This window comes from Pelophylax lessonae (genome assembly GCF_965119305.1).
Source record: "Pelophylax lessonae genome assembly, chromosome: 13".
In the NCBI taxonomy this organism is placed as follows: domain Eukaryota; kingdom Metazoa; phylum Chordata; class Amphibia; order Anura; family Ranidae; genus Pelophylax; species Pelophylax lessonae.
In genome coordinates this window covers 159387528-159400441 of record NC_138780.1, presented here as the reverse complement: position 1 = coordinate 159400441, position 12914 = coordinate 159387528, and the positions used below count along the sequence as shown (strand labels likewise).

Genomic DNA, 12914 nt, shown 5'->3' with positions numbered 1-12914 from the left:
CTCTGAGTCAATCAGTAGCTGCAGGAACCAAAGGTCCGTGGGAGCAAGATAGCAGCCCCTGTGCGTTCCACGGTGGTTCCGGAAGTGCAGGGGACATCTTGCTCCCACAGGCCTTCCGTTCCTACAGCTGTTGGTCGGCACAAAGACATGGAATAACATGCCCGGACCACCCAACTCATTGATGAGCCTGATTTACTACTACATTCTGTGATTGTTTTTAACTGTTGTGTCAAAACTGCTAGACTACTGCACATAGAAGTGCCTTTCTATGTACTTTTTTTTTTTTTAGTAGAAATCCTCCTCTTTAAGGGACGGGGGTTGTTCACATGCTTTTAGCCATATTTGTAGATGTGAAGGCCAATGCTCATGTAGGTTTATGTAGGCCTTTCTTGTTGCTGAGGCTGATTGGTTGAAAAACAGTTTTGCATAGAATGTATTAGAAAATACTAGGGTAATGAATCTGAAATGTACAAGCATACAGTGGGACAACATGTAGAGATGGTGGAGGAGATTAGTAGATCAACTTCCATGCAGTGAATCTGCAGGGCAAGCATGTAAAGGTCTATCTTCTTTTTTTGCCAGCCTGGTTTTCTTGTTACCCTTCTATCAAAACAAAGGTATTTGTGATTAGTTTTAAGCAGAAGTGGTAATGATTCCTAAAGTAATGACCTGTAATTTTACCACCTAAGGCTAGAGAATTTTTTTTTTTAATACATTGTAGAAATAGAAGGTATTTATGTTCATTTCACTTAATAACTGGTTTTGTAATACATGCATTTCATTGTCATTTTATCATATGGGGAAACAGTACCACATTCCATATACTTTTGTTTTAATGTGACATCCCGCATTCATGATGCATTTATGCATGACTTTGCCTGCATATGTTTGTTGCCCTTTTATTGTTATGCACCTCCAAAAAGTGACTTCACATGGTTAATGCGATTACCTCATGCTAAAGCTCATAATTATTTTTGGTAAACCATCATGGAGCATCTGATACAGATAGTAACAGGAGACGAGTGAACTTTTTATACTATGAGGGATGGTGCCACAGCACCCTAGTTGACACAACACCTGATATTCCAAGTGATTGGGTATGGATGGTGCATTGTATTTTTAAAAATTGTCCAACTTTTTAAATTTTGATCCACCTTCTGTCCTTGGAATTGCATTACAAGCTTGTGGAGTTAAAAAAAACTATAAGTGACTCCGCAAACATGGGTCTCCTGCTACAATAATGCCGGCTAGGGTGGTCATCTGTGACAAGCCATGCATACATTTCAGCATTGTGCCCATAGGGGTGGGTTGGAGCCAGGTAGGTTTTCCTAGGAGGTGATAACAGTCCAGCCATTGAAAAGGGTCATTATTACTCAAAAGTTCCTGTAAAGGAAGATATTCAAGTACAGCATGTGCATGCATTCACCAAAGGGCTTTTTATCTTTTAGGCTTGGTTCACACTGCTGCAACTTGGGATCAGACTTGTGAGACCCCAAGTCGTGTGACGTGAAATCTCATTTTAGCCAATGAGAGCTGTCTTAATTAGCACTACTGAAGTTGCTCTGATATTGGAAAAGGTTCCTGTACTACTTCAAGGCAACTTCTATCCGACTTGTGCCCATAGAATTTAATGGAAGTTGGATCCTCCTCTTAATCGATGTGATTTGGATCTGACATTACAAGAAGATTACACAGGCAGTCCCTAAAGTTGCTTCAGAGTCGCACAACTTTCAGGTTGAGGCAGTGTGTACCGAGTCTAAAAGACGGTGTCTGTACTGAAGGATACTTATCTAAAACGTGGATCCATAGTAGACAATATAGTGTCTGACTTCAGCAAATTGTCCATGGTACCAGCACCTTGTGTCTAGCATAGGGTTATTTCCCTAGCTGTTGCTTTTACAACCTGCTTTTGGGATTAATTGCAGGATCACCTTACCTCACTACTGGTATATAAGGGTTTGTTCCCACCAGATACAGTGTGGGAATGCTTGCAAAATCACGCATTGTTCCACACCACACAAAACCTGTGCTGTTTTTCAGATGCATGTGGGGGTGCCAGTGGTTCTTAATGGCATACCCACACATCTAGCAAACACATGTGCTTTCGTGCCAGCCAAAAAACATGGTACTATAGTTCTATAGGTTTTGGTACCGCATGTTTTTTTGAATAGAGAAATTAAAAGGCTGTCCTAAAACACATCACCCGGGAACACACGAAACGTGCATGCTCAGACGCACCTACTGGTGTGATCGAGCCCTACAATTTGAATTTTGAGCCCATTCAGCACGCTATAGAAATGATCTGTGCAGCTTGTGTCTGGCCAAGAGTGGGAGAACCCACATTTACCTGGCCAGTGTTTCTCCCATACTCTGGTATCAAATTTGTTGGTTCCTAGAACTTTCCTGGAATAAAATGCGTAAAACTGGGCTTTAGCAATGAGATGTCATTTTATTACTAATAATAATTGAGAATGCCTGGATTTATTCGTTTAAAGAGGTTCTCCATGCAGAAAGTTTTTTTTAATAAATCAATCGTATCTTGCATGAATTCTGTGTTCAGTAAAACCATTCGTTTTCCTCCCTCTTTTTTTTAGTTTCCTGCAGCACTGTTGCAGTTATTGTGATAAAAACTGTTCAAAGTCAGACTGAGTGCTAGAGACCTTGCTGCCTACCAACCAGCCTAAATCTGCCATATAAAACTTATCCCCCAGGCAAGGAAACTGATCTGGACTTTCTGCAGTGCTGGCCATGCTGCCTACTAGAGGCCACCCTATGTTGTAACTAGAGAGGGACATGCAGATCTTTCTATTACAGAAGAGGAAGCGTCTTGTCAGATCTTCTGTAAGAGAATGTAACCAGATTTACAATGTTCAAATTTTGAATTCTTCTACTGTCAATCAAATGTTTTTTTTTTTTTTTTTTTTAGTCTGAAAATAGTAAACAGAGATTTCTAAAATAAAGAATGTATTCTATATGTTAGCTTTTGCTGAATACAAGACAGTAGTGTTAAATATTTAGTTGCGTGTGGAGAACCTCTTAATTTTTTTCATGAACTTATAGCATGCCATATTGCTTGATTGAAATGCCCCAATTTGCATGACCTTTATGATTCCCAGTGATCACTTTCATTTTAAATATGCATGAGGTGTTTAAACCCTCCATCCTGTAATCACAGTTTTATATTATGGGTGAAAGGATAGAGTCTGATAGAACACTCTATCCTTGGATCCACCAGATCCATCTGCTCTGATTGTTGTATTGGTCCCACTGTACTATTTTTCTGCTTATTCAGCCCATTGTTGCACTTGCTTATTACTGCCTTTCACTGTAATGGCAATTTATGGGAATTAAATAGTAGACACATAGGGGAGTGACCCCCCCCCTCTTCTCTGAGTAAAACTATTATACGCCAAATTATTATTATTTTATTTTATTTTTTTCAAGGCCTCAAGACCTCAAGGCATGGTGTGCAAAGTGCAGCACCCTATAGCAGTCAATCAGAATATATCTTGTACTAGTTTGAATTCAGTTAAAGCTAAACTCCAGGCAAGCAAACAAATACACATTTTAAAAACATGCTTGCTAAAGAATTCTGTTCGGCAGGTCTTTTGTGATCAGGGCACTTTTGCTAGACCGCCTAGTCATGTTCTGGACCTCACTGCAGACTACACAACCATGAGGCAGTACAACCCTTGTCTTCCCAATCATGTGACTGGACAATAATGAAACCGCTGCACATTGTTAAAATTAAAGTGTAAATAAACCCAGGACCCTGCATTCCCTATATCTGGTCTCCCACAATACACAGTACATGGAAATGCAATTATATTCATAAATATAAACCGCACAAAATACCTTTCCTCATTAGCAGTATATGGCAGTCTTGTGACTTTGATCAGAGTCTGGTCAAGCACTTGTTAAAGCTTGTAGGAGGAGTTTTCCTTCTCCTCTGACTTTCCTATGAGGCTGCATGACCCATGACCCTCTGTCTGGACAGTTATTATTGGCCCTGTGCTGATCACATGCACCCGCCCCCCAAAAAAAACAAAACTTTCTATCAATACCCACCAAACTGAGTATGTGCAGAGTGCCTCCAATGCTCTGTTCTACTAGCAGATGGATTGTGAAAAGTAAAAGAAGGGGAAGATTCATTGCCTTGACACCATAACCTCACCCAACTATTATCCACTCCATGACAAGCTCCACTGGAGCCAATCCCGGTGGACTCTTCCTCTTCAAGTTTACCACTAAGAAGGGCCTTACCCAGAGGTAGATTTAGGTACTTACAATAGTTTACATAAAAATATATCTAAATATTTCTGAAATATGCACAAAATGTAGGTAATTTTACATCTGCCTTGAGTTTTACTTTAAGTGAATGCTGATTACTGGTGTGATTACTGCACTGCCCACATTTTTATACAGTTATGGTAGCTGGCAAAGAATTGTTCAATTTGATCTGCACTACTGCTGGGCAACTGGGTGGAACCTTGATGCTGCTGGTGTAGTTGAAGGTGCCTTTCCTTTATTGGTTGTTTTCAGCATCAGCTCCCATGTTTGCCAGAAAACGATCCAATGTGATCTAAGCTACAAAAACTTCCTTGGACCAGCTTTACATGGGAGGATCTGATCATGACATGCATGTCTATTGTTATGTTGAATATCATCTTCATACGTTTGGTTTTGAGAACTTCATGCTCACTTCACCTTACACTTATCTCCTGTCCTAAATGTTTCCCATTTGTGTTGAAAGACCAGTTAAAACAGTCTGGACGGTACAAGTATTTTTGAAATTATAGTGACATGACTTGTATCAAAGAACCAACAACCATCATACGAACCATAGTTGCCAAACTGAAATCATTGTACACAAAAAGAGACAGTGCTGCTTAATGGAATCTTTTGGCCTGTAACATTTGGCCAGTGTCATCACAAGCAGCCTGCTATGGCTGCTAATGTACAGTATGTTTGGAATAATCAACTGGTCCTCCATCCTAGGACACCCAATATTATACAATAGACCTTCTTTATAATTCTATTTTCCAGCATGCTATTGGGCATGATTGTAATATATTATATATCTTTACACACAATCAATGCCCATTAAAGAGGGTACCATGACTGTAATAACTGGTTTGCTCCTTTTTATGCCTTTGTTTTCTTGCCAATCTAGAAATCCATTCCTCTGTTTAAACAGAAGTAGTAGCAAATGTGTAGCTTCTAGTTGTAATTTAGTGCAAATTCCTACTGTCTGGACAGAAGTTAAAGCTTTATTTTTAAATTGGATCTTGTGTCTATGTCTCTAATTTATGAAAACGGCAAAAAAGTGAAACTATTGCCCATTAATCATTTTCACACAGAGAAGGAAATGTGTGACACATGGATAGCAATTTTCTATTTGATTTTTTCCAAACATAATTTGGCTCCTTAAGTTTTAAAAGTGGAACTTTGGCCATGCTATGGACATTCAAGTTTTGAAATATTCTTAAAAAGCAGTAAATGGGCTTTAAAACCAGCCCTTGCTGACCTCTTTGGCTTTAAAAAAAAAAAAAAAGAAACCCTCAAAATTCACAACAGGGGCAATGCAATATCCCCCCCCCCCCCAGTTTTCCAGTGTAAACAAGCAGCATGTGCTATAAACTGTGAAACTGCGACTGGGCTTTTGATTGTCTGTTGTGATCTTTGAGAATGAATTGCTACACATTCCCTGCATCTAGAAATGTCAGACCCCGTTCACACTGGGGCGACCTGTCAGGCGACCTGGTCGCCTGACAGGTCGCCTGCCATAGAGAAGCTGTGGACCCGTTCTAATAGGAGCGACACAAGTCGCTCCGACTTAGAAAAAGGGTCCGGAGCTTCTTTGGGGGCGACCCAGAGCGACCTGCATTGACTTCAATGATATGAAGTCCGTGCCGGCCGCTCCGAGGTCGCGGTGCGAGCTGCGCACCGCGACCTGTGAGGTCGCCCCGTGAAGTAGCGGCGCCCCAGTGTGAACGGGGTCTAAGTGAGAGCTTATTTCTAAGCGCATTTATTGCCTGTCAACAATATGTAAATTATTGAATGCCCATATTTGGTCCACAGGTGCAAATTTGGGACAACCTGTCCTGAAAGCCTTGTAAGAGCTGTCACAGCCAGGTGTTGCTAGTTTCCTGGGCTGTCATCCTCCAGCTAAATTTGATGACCCATGTGAAATATTGCTGTGCATGCTTTTTGAAGGTCATTGACTCATGAAGTGTGACTCCTGAAGAGCAGCTGGAGGATGATCTCTCAGGGGGTTCCAGGTTTGAAATCAAATTGGCATTGCCCACGAAGTCCTCACAATGCATTTAGCCTGACCTAGAAATACTGTTTCTGAGCTTGTCTGTAAGGTAAATCCACTAATGCAGTCTCCAGTGCTTTCATGGAGATATCTTTTTGTTTTTCATTTCCTTTCCACAGGCCTAGATGCCTTGTGTGACTCTAACTCTCCTGCATGACGGATGCGCTCCATCTCAAGCTTTAACCTCTCTCTCCAGTACTGACCGATGTGTTCTAGCACCTCTTTGTAGGATTTCCATCTGAGCTGTCATACACAATTCCTTTGTAAATTTACCATTCTCAACGAAGAGCTGACACTTCTTCTTCCTCTTCCTACACTACTTTCCCCCCCCTTCTCAACACTGTACATGTGTAGCTTTGTCCAGCTGTTATCTAGCTTTGAAGATCTGTAATCCAGTCATACAGCGATGTGTTATTCCAATGTATTCAGTCCCTAGGAAAGCACTTCTAAGCTAGTTCCTCTTTTACTGAAGGTAATTTAATATCTCGAGGTCCGTAAGTGGCATGTCAAGGACCTCTACACACAAACTGTACGCTGTAGAAATAAAAGCATGTACTGCAAAAGCTTGATTATACTGTCAGTGGAGACCCTTTGTGTGGTTACCATCAACTGTGGATGTTAATGGATCTCCTGCCACGAATAATAATGGGATTTAGAGTTATTTCAGTCTTAGTGTGACTTTTTTGGCAGTTGTGCTTCTTCTACTAATCCTCGAAGTGTATGGTGATTTGTGTACATGTCTTTCTAACTTCTAATAAACTCTCCAACTGACCCCAGTCTGTGTCTGTAGTCTTCTGGCTTGTCTTCTCTATAGTTCTTTCTTAAAGACCTCAATCCTTTAAAGGCTTTTTGTTCTAACAATGACCTTTGTGAATGGGCTTCTAACAATACTAAAACAAAGCATAAACAGGTTATGGTGAAGTGGGCTAAAAAGGAACCAAAAAGCACTGAACCAATGCTGAGCACAAAAGAACCGCTTTAGAAAATAAGGTATTTATATGTGTCATGACCAATCCCAAAAATAAGGAGATTATGTCCTTCTTGTTATACACATTTCTGAAAATGGGAATAATACTCTTATTTCTGGGATATGTAATGGAATCAGACAGACAGGTAAATACCTTCTATTCTGGTGTGCTTCACAGATGTGTAAGTTTTTTGGTGCTTGTCAGAACAATGTGGTTCCCAGAGACAATTTGCAGGGCGCACCATACTTTTAGACTGTAAAGCAGGCCAAGTCTGAAAGGTGCCATTTGTTTTAAAAAGGTCTGACTCTTCGAAGATGTCTTTTTGCCCCTCTCATTCCTTTTTTATTGTGGGAGCGCTCCACAGTTTGGGAATTGTACCTCTGCATTTATAAAGTGTATGTAAAGTCACTAAGGGTCTTTTTATTTAAATTTCACATAGAATAGGAAAGAGTTAATGTATTGTTTTTTGTTTTAATGGATGTATCCAGTCAGGAAGATTTCCATTTAATTCCTATCCAAGAGACAAATTGGGAAGTAATGCCTCGTACACACGCAACGATTATCGGCCGACCGATCGTCCGACTTTTGTCCAGTGTTGTTGTGTTGGTTGAAATGTGCTCTAGACTGCACACAAATTTTCTCGGCCAACAAAAATCTACTTCAGAAGTGATGTCATGTGCTGGTTTACTTTCCGTGTTTTTTTTCTTCTCTGAGCATGCCCAGTCTTGCTCATCAAATTTTGTCTGCCGAAATCTGTACTGACTGACGGAAAATCGGCCGTTGTGACGGCCAACAAAAATTTTATAGCCTGCACACCAGATTTTATTTGGCCGAAAAGTCGGAGTCGGTTGTCGAAAGCATCATACTGAACAGACAAGGACTCACTGCTCAAGGTGGTGTAATTGCCTGATGACTCACACAGGTGCATGCCCCGGCTCGCCTCCGTGAAAACTTGATAAAAGAAAAGGAATTGGCAGCACTCCAGGTTGAGTCAAAATCCAGATTTATTGACTGGACATCCAAATTATGACAATCGTGACAAGGTAGACGCGTTTCACACACTGACTGTGTGCTTAATCATTAATGATTAAGCACACAGTGTTCCCGGCCAATAATCGATGCGTGTGTACGAGGCATAAGAGAGTCTCACCAAAACAATGGTATTCCCCTCTTGGTCGTCACCAAAACAGGTTTACTCTTTGTCACCAGTACTAATAGAAAGGGTGAATCCAGTGGGGACACACAGCAATAAAATCTCAATAGAGATTCCTAACCACACTATATTCAATACTAAAAATGCTTTTTTTTTTTTTTAAAGGTTTTGTCATTTTATTTCAATACTAAACTTAAAAATAATCTATCAGCTTTACATACACTTTAAGCCCAACTCCAGTAGTTTTGGAAAAGGTGATGAAGTTACGAGAGTTCTTCAAAACATTTCCACACTTAAACTCTGATAAATATAAAAAGGTGTGGAAACTTTTAGAAAAGACCCTTTATATAATCTCCCTCCAGTTTTAAATGCCGTCTGTACCCACATTCCAGTGTTTTCCCTTAACTTAACATCTTGGCAACTTGTGTGTGTCAGGGTATGATCAGAGCATGATGTAAAATCCTTCCCCACAACAAATACCTGACAATAGTCTGTAACCCATCCCTAATCTCCAACTTTTTAAAATAATTTAAAGATTAGAGAACAAAGGGGAGTGTCTTAAACATTTGCTGCCATTTGTAATGTAAATTTCCCCATAGCAGCATTTAAATTTCCATCTCCAAGTGAGACTGACTTGATTACAACAAAATCATTCATATAACATGGCAAACTCCTTCTGTACACAACTCATTAACATATTTTAAGTGAAATGTGTACCAGTGATGGCTAAATGTCAAAATTACACAAACACACAACTATGTTCCATGTTACAATGCTTGCCTATGATGCCTGTCTTATACTAACTGCTCTTTTTTGCATTGTATGTGGCTACCAGCACTATAAATAGTGTTTTTTCTTCAGCTTATTTCTGCATTCTAGTATACTGTAGGATTGTGGTGCAGTGTTTTGTTTTTTGTAACCTTTACTAGCACAGACTAGCCAGTGTGCAGAATACATTGCCCATGTCCTTTTGATGGGTCATGAACCCACAGAAGGAGTCTTGGGGTTTCTTCACTGAATGTTGGGGACTACTGTAGCAAATAGAAGCAAATCTGATCACAAAACGCTTCTTTAATCTATAGCAGGCAACAAAACATTTTATTTCTTTACTCCCTTTTTTTAAAATCCCTGTTTGCTCCTTTCCTTTCAGATTTTTAAAAACATACCAAATCCTTCACCTTAAGTGCCGGTTCACACTAGGTCGCTCCGACTTCGGGGGCGACCTGTGAAGTCCTGTGCACCGCGACTTCGGCGCGACTTGCACGGACTTCATATGATGAATGTCTATGCAAGTCGCTCCGAGGTCGCCCCGAAGTAGTACAGGACCCTTTTTCTAAGTCGGAGCGACTTGTGTCGCTCCTATTAGAACAGGTCCTGTAGCACCGCGAGGGACCGCGACTTGTCAGGCTGACAAGTCGCCTGACAAGTCGCGGTAGTGTGAATGGACACTTAGACGGTTAAGATAGAAATTTACAATCAATCATGACAGAATGAAATTCTAAATCCTCTCCCTGGGAACAAGTGAACAAACAAAAAGAAAAATATACTAATATACATGTCTGGGTAAAGGAAATTTCTGAGCAAGGCCCATATATAATCAAACTATGGAAGATCTGTATGGACCATTATATGCAGCCAGCCATTACAGACTTTCTTTTAAAAAAACATCTGCCTGTAATACTTTGGAAGTCCCTGAGTCAGAGACAGGCAGAACACATGTCCTGACTTAACTGTGACTTCTCTTCCTGCCTGGTTGTTCTGGATCACTGACTATTAAGCCCCGTACACACGTACCGATGGTCGGCATACAAATGTTCCTCTTTTCTCCCCGGGATGTCGGTGTCTGCTGAAAAGTGCAAAGACAGCACAAGGACAGCACAAGAATTTTGTCCGCCGACTGCAGAAGTGATGTCATGTAATGGTTAACTTTCCCTGTGTTTTCTATTTTCTGAGCATGCCCAGTCTTGCAAATCTGCGGTCTGTCGGCCGAATTGTGTACTGACAGGCGAACAATCGTCCGTTCTGGTGTCGGCATACAAATATTTTCATGTTTGCACGAAAGACTTTTGTCCGCGGATTGTGCGCAGACATCTGTCGGAGGCACCATACTAACACGCGTACAATCGGCAGATCCTTCGTCCACCGACGTTTGTATGCCGACGATCGGTACGTGTGTACGGGCCTTTAGTATTGAAGCCACAGACAGCCAGACAAATGGCATTTTCAGGTCATCAGCTGTGGCAGGCTCCACATTACTTCCAGAACATGTTCTCTTGTAATTTCATAAGTAATGAAACTGAGCCTTTGCAAATGTATAAATCAAGCTAAACTAAATAAGGGCTTCTACAATTAGGTTGATTTACCAAAGGTGTACAGCATGATTACTTTGCAAATTGAATTTTCACTTCGATTAGTAAATCACTTTGCAAAGAATGCTCATTCACATGTATTGAGGAAAATAGAAAAAATGGATTTTGCCTGCACATGATTGGAAAATTGATTGGGGCATAGCATAAGCTTATTCACTGAGTTATAGTCACTTTGAAAAATGGACATATTTAGAACCTGTAATAAATTAACTGCAATGTATTGGCTCCTCTGTATGAATCCCAATATCCTGTAGGTAATGTGTCCAAAAAAAATCACAGCTGGTGAGTTGTTTAAGGCCCCTTTCACACTGACTGACCAATTTGGGTCCACGTGTCAGCTTTTCAATTGGACCTGATTGGACCATCCATTGCTCTTTATGGAGTGGCAGATGTCAAGGGACATGTGTTTGACACCCACCAACATCCGGTCCTATCCGCCAAAAACAGATGAATGGAGATCCACTGCTGTGAAGGCGGATCCACTGATTGACTCCGCCAGTGTGAAAGGGGCCTAACTGTTTAGCATTCTCATGTTCTCAGTGAAAGTACAATCTCAGTGACTTTTTAAGTGTACCTGTTGGTTCCCTAATTGGATGACAGGGTTTTCTAATTATGCATGGGTTTTCCTATACCTTTTTGAATCTCTTCACAATGGCTCCAAGAATATGGTGGTGTAGACTGACTGACGTAATCCTAAACTTGCCAGCGCCATTGTGGAGGGTCTTGTGCTAAACAGTGTGGGTTACTTGCTTGGGTACATGGAGTGCAGATTTTTCTACAGCCTTTTGGGACGATCTCTAGCAGTATCTGTATTTATTTCAGTGCAATGCAACTACAGTTGTAAAAAAACAAAAGAGATCACTGGGTGGCTGTCTGTAGAGCTGCAAAAAATGACCACCTTCTGAAAGTAGTTACCTGACTGTTATGCCTGTTCCTTTAGAACTCTGAGTCGTTAACAAGTAGATACTGAAAAAGTCTGTAGTCCTTATCTGCATTCTTGGTGGGAGTATTGAAGCAAATATGTTGGCATGGCAGCCAGGAAACTGCCATCTTTTGGGAGAAAGTGGCAAGCAATGGTAACATCCATGTTTTTCCCTCGTGACAGGTTTATTCTAACATCTGATTGGTAGGTGTCTGGAGTGGGGTAACGGGGACCATTGCTGGTTAACACAAATCCCTCCTTAAGGGGATTTTTCACTTTGAAGCTGCGATTGTAGACCTCTTTTAAAGGCATAGACACTGAGCAGTTAATACTGACCCCAGCCTCACTGATCTAGGGGATTCACATTTAGGTTAGAATAATATACAACTTGTCTAAACATAGGAGGAGCTATAAGGGTTGCAATAACAAGGTATATGGATGTGGTATGTTTTCAACCCATTAGTCATGAACAATGGCATTTTTTGGGTGTATTCTAATCATATTAAGACTCTGGTGCACTACAGTAAACCCCCCTCCATTGCGGGGGTTACGTTCCGGACCCAGCCGCGAAAAGTGAAATTCCGCGAAATAGAAAAACCCTATTAAAATGCATTGTAGGCATGTTTATTTTACTGTCACTGTACGTGTAGAAGCATTTTAAGGTCTTTAAACACACTTTTAAAACAATAGAAACTTATTTAAACACATAAAAGATACTAAGAGACATAGCAAGAGCTATGGAAAACACAAAAATATTTCATTTTTAATGATTTATATAGTAAAATAACATTACAAAAAAACCCGCGAATTACCGGGACCGCAAAAACTGAACCGCGATGGAGCGGGGGATTACTGTATTTGGAATTTGGTGTCAGACGCATTAAAGTTGACCTGTACTCAAGTGCTAGCAAAAAGCAACATTATTAACTGCCTTTCTCAAGTGAATAATTGGGAAGTAACACAAGTCCTGGAGAACATGCTGCACCACTCCTCTTCCAGTGCTGTCCAGATCTGTGAAGACCTAGTCACTTTTCCAGGTGGAAAAGATAAGACAGTGTGAACTCTTTAGCATCGGCTTACACCATACATGTAGGCAGCACTGAAACGCACGTTTTTCTTTAAGAAAGGTAATGATTTTAAGGTTGCTTTCACCACTGAGCATTTTGTAGCTTGAATCTTGAAG

The 12914-nt window shown here is 40.7% G+C and overlaps 1 protein-coding gene across 8 annotated transcripts in view; it reads left to right on the top strand.

Moving 5' to 3' along the window:
• The window catches only part of KLC1 (kinesin light chain 1), a 144502-nt gene that overhangs the window by 105551 nt on the left and 26037 nt on the right, over window positions 1-12914 (top strand). The window contains exon 14 of one of the 8 annotated variants that reach the window (XM_082275558.1): window positions 6439-7095. The exons of the other annotated variants lie outside the window; for them this stretch is intronic. Coding sequence (XP_082131684.1) covers window positions 6439-6444 — 6 coding nt within the window. The 3' untranslated portion in view covers window positions 6445-7095. Of the gene's footprint in view, window positions 1-6438; window positions 7096-12914 lie in introns of those variants that run through there. 8 annotated transcript variants of the gene reach the window in all.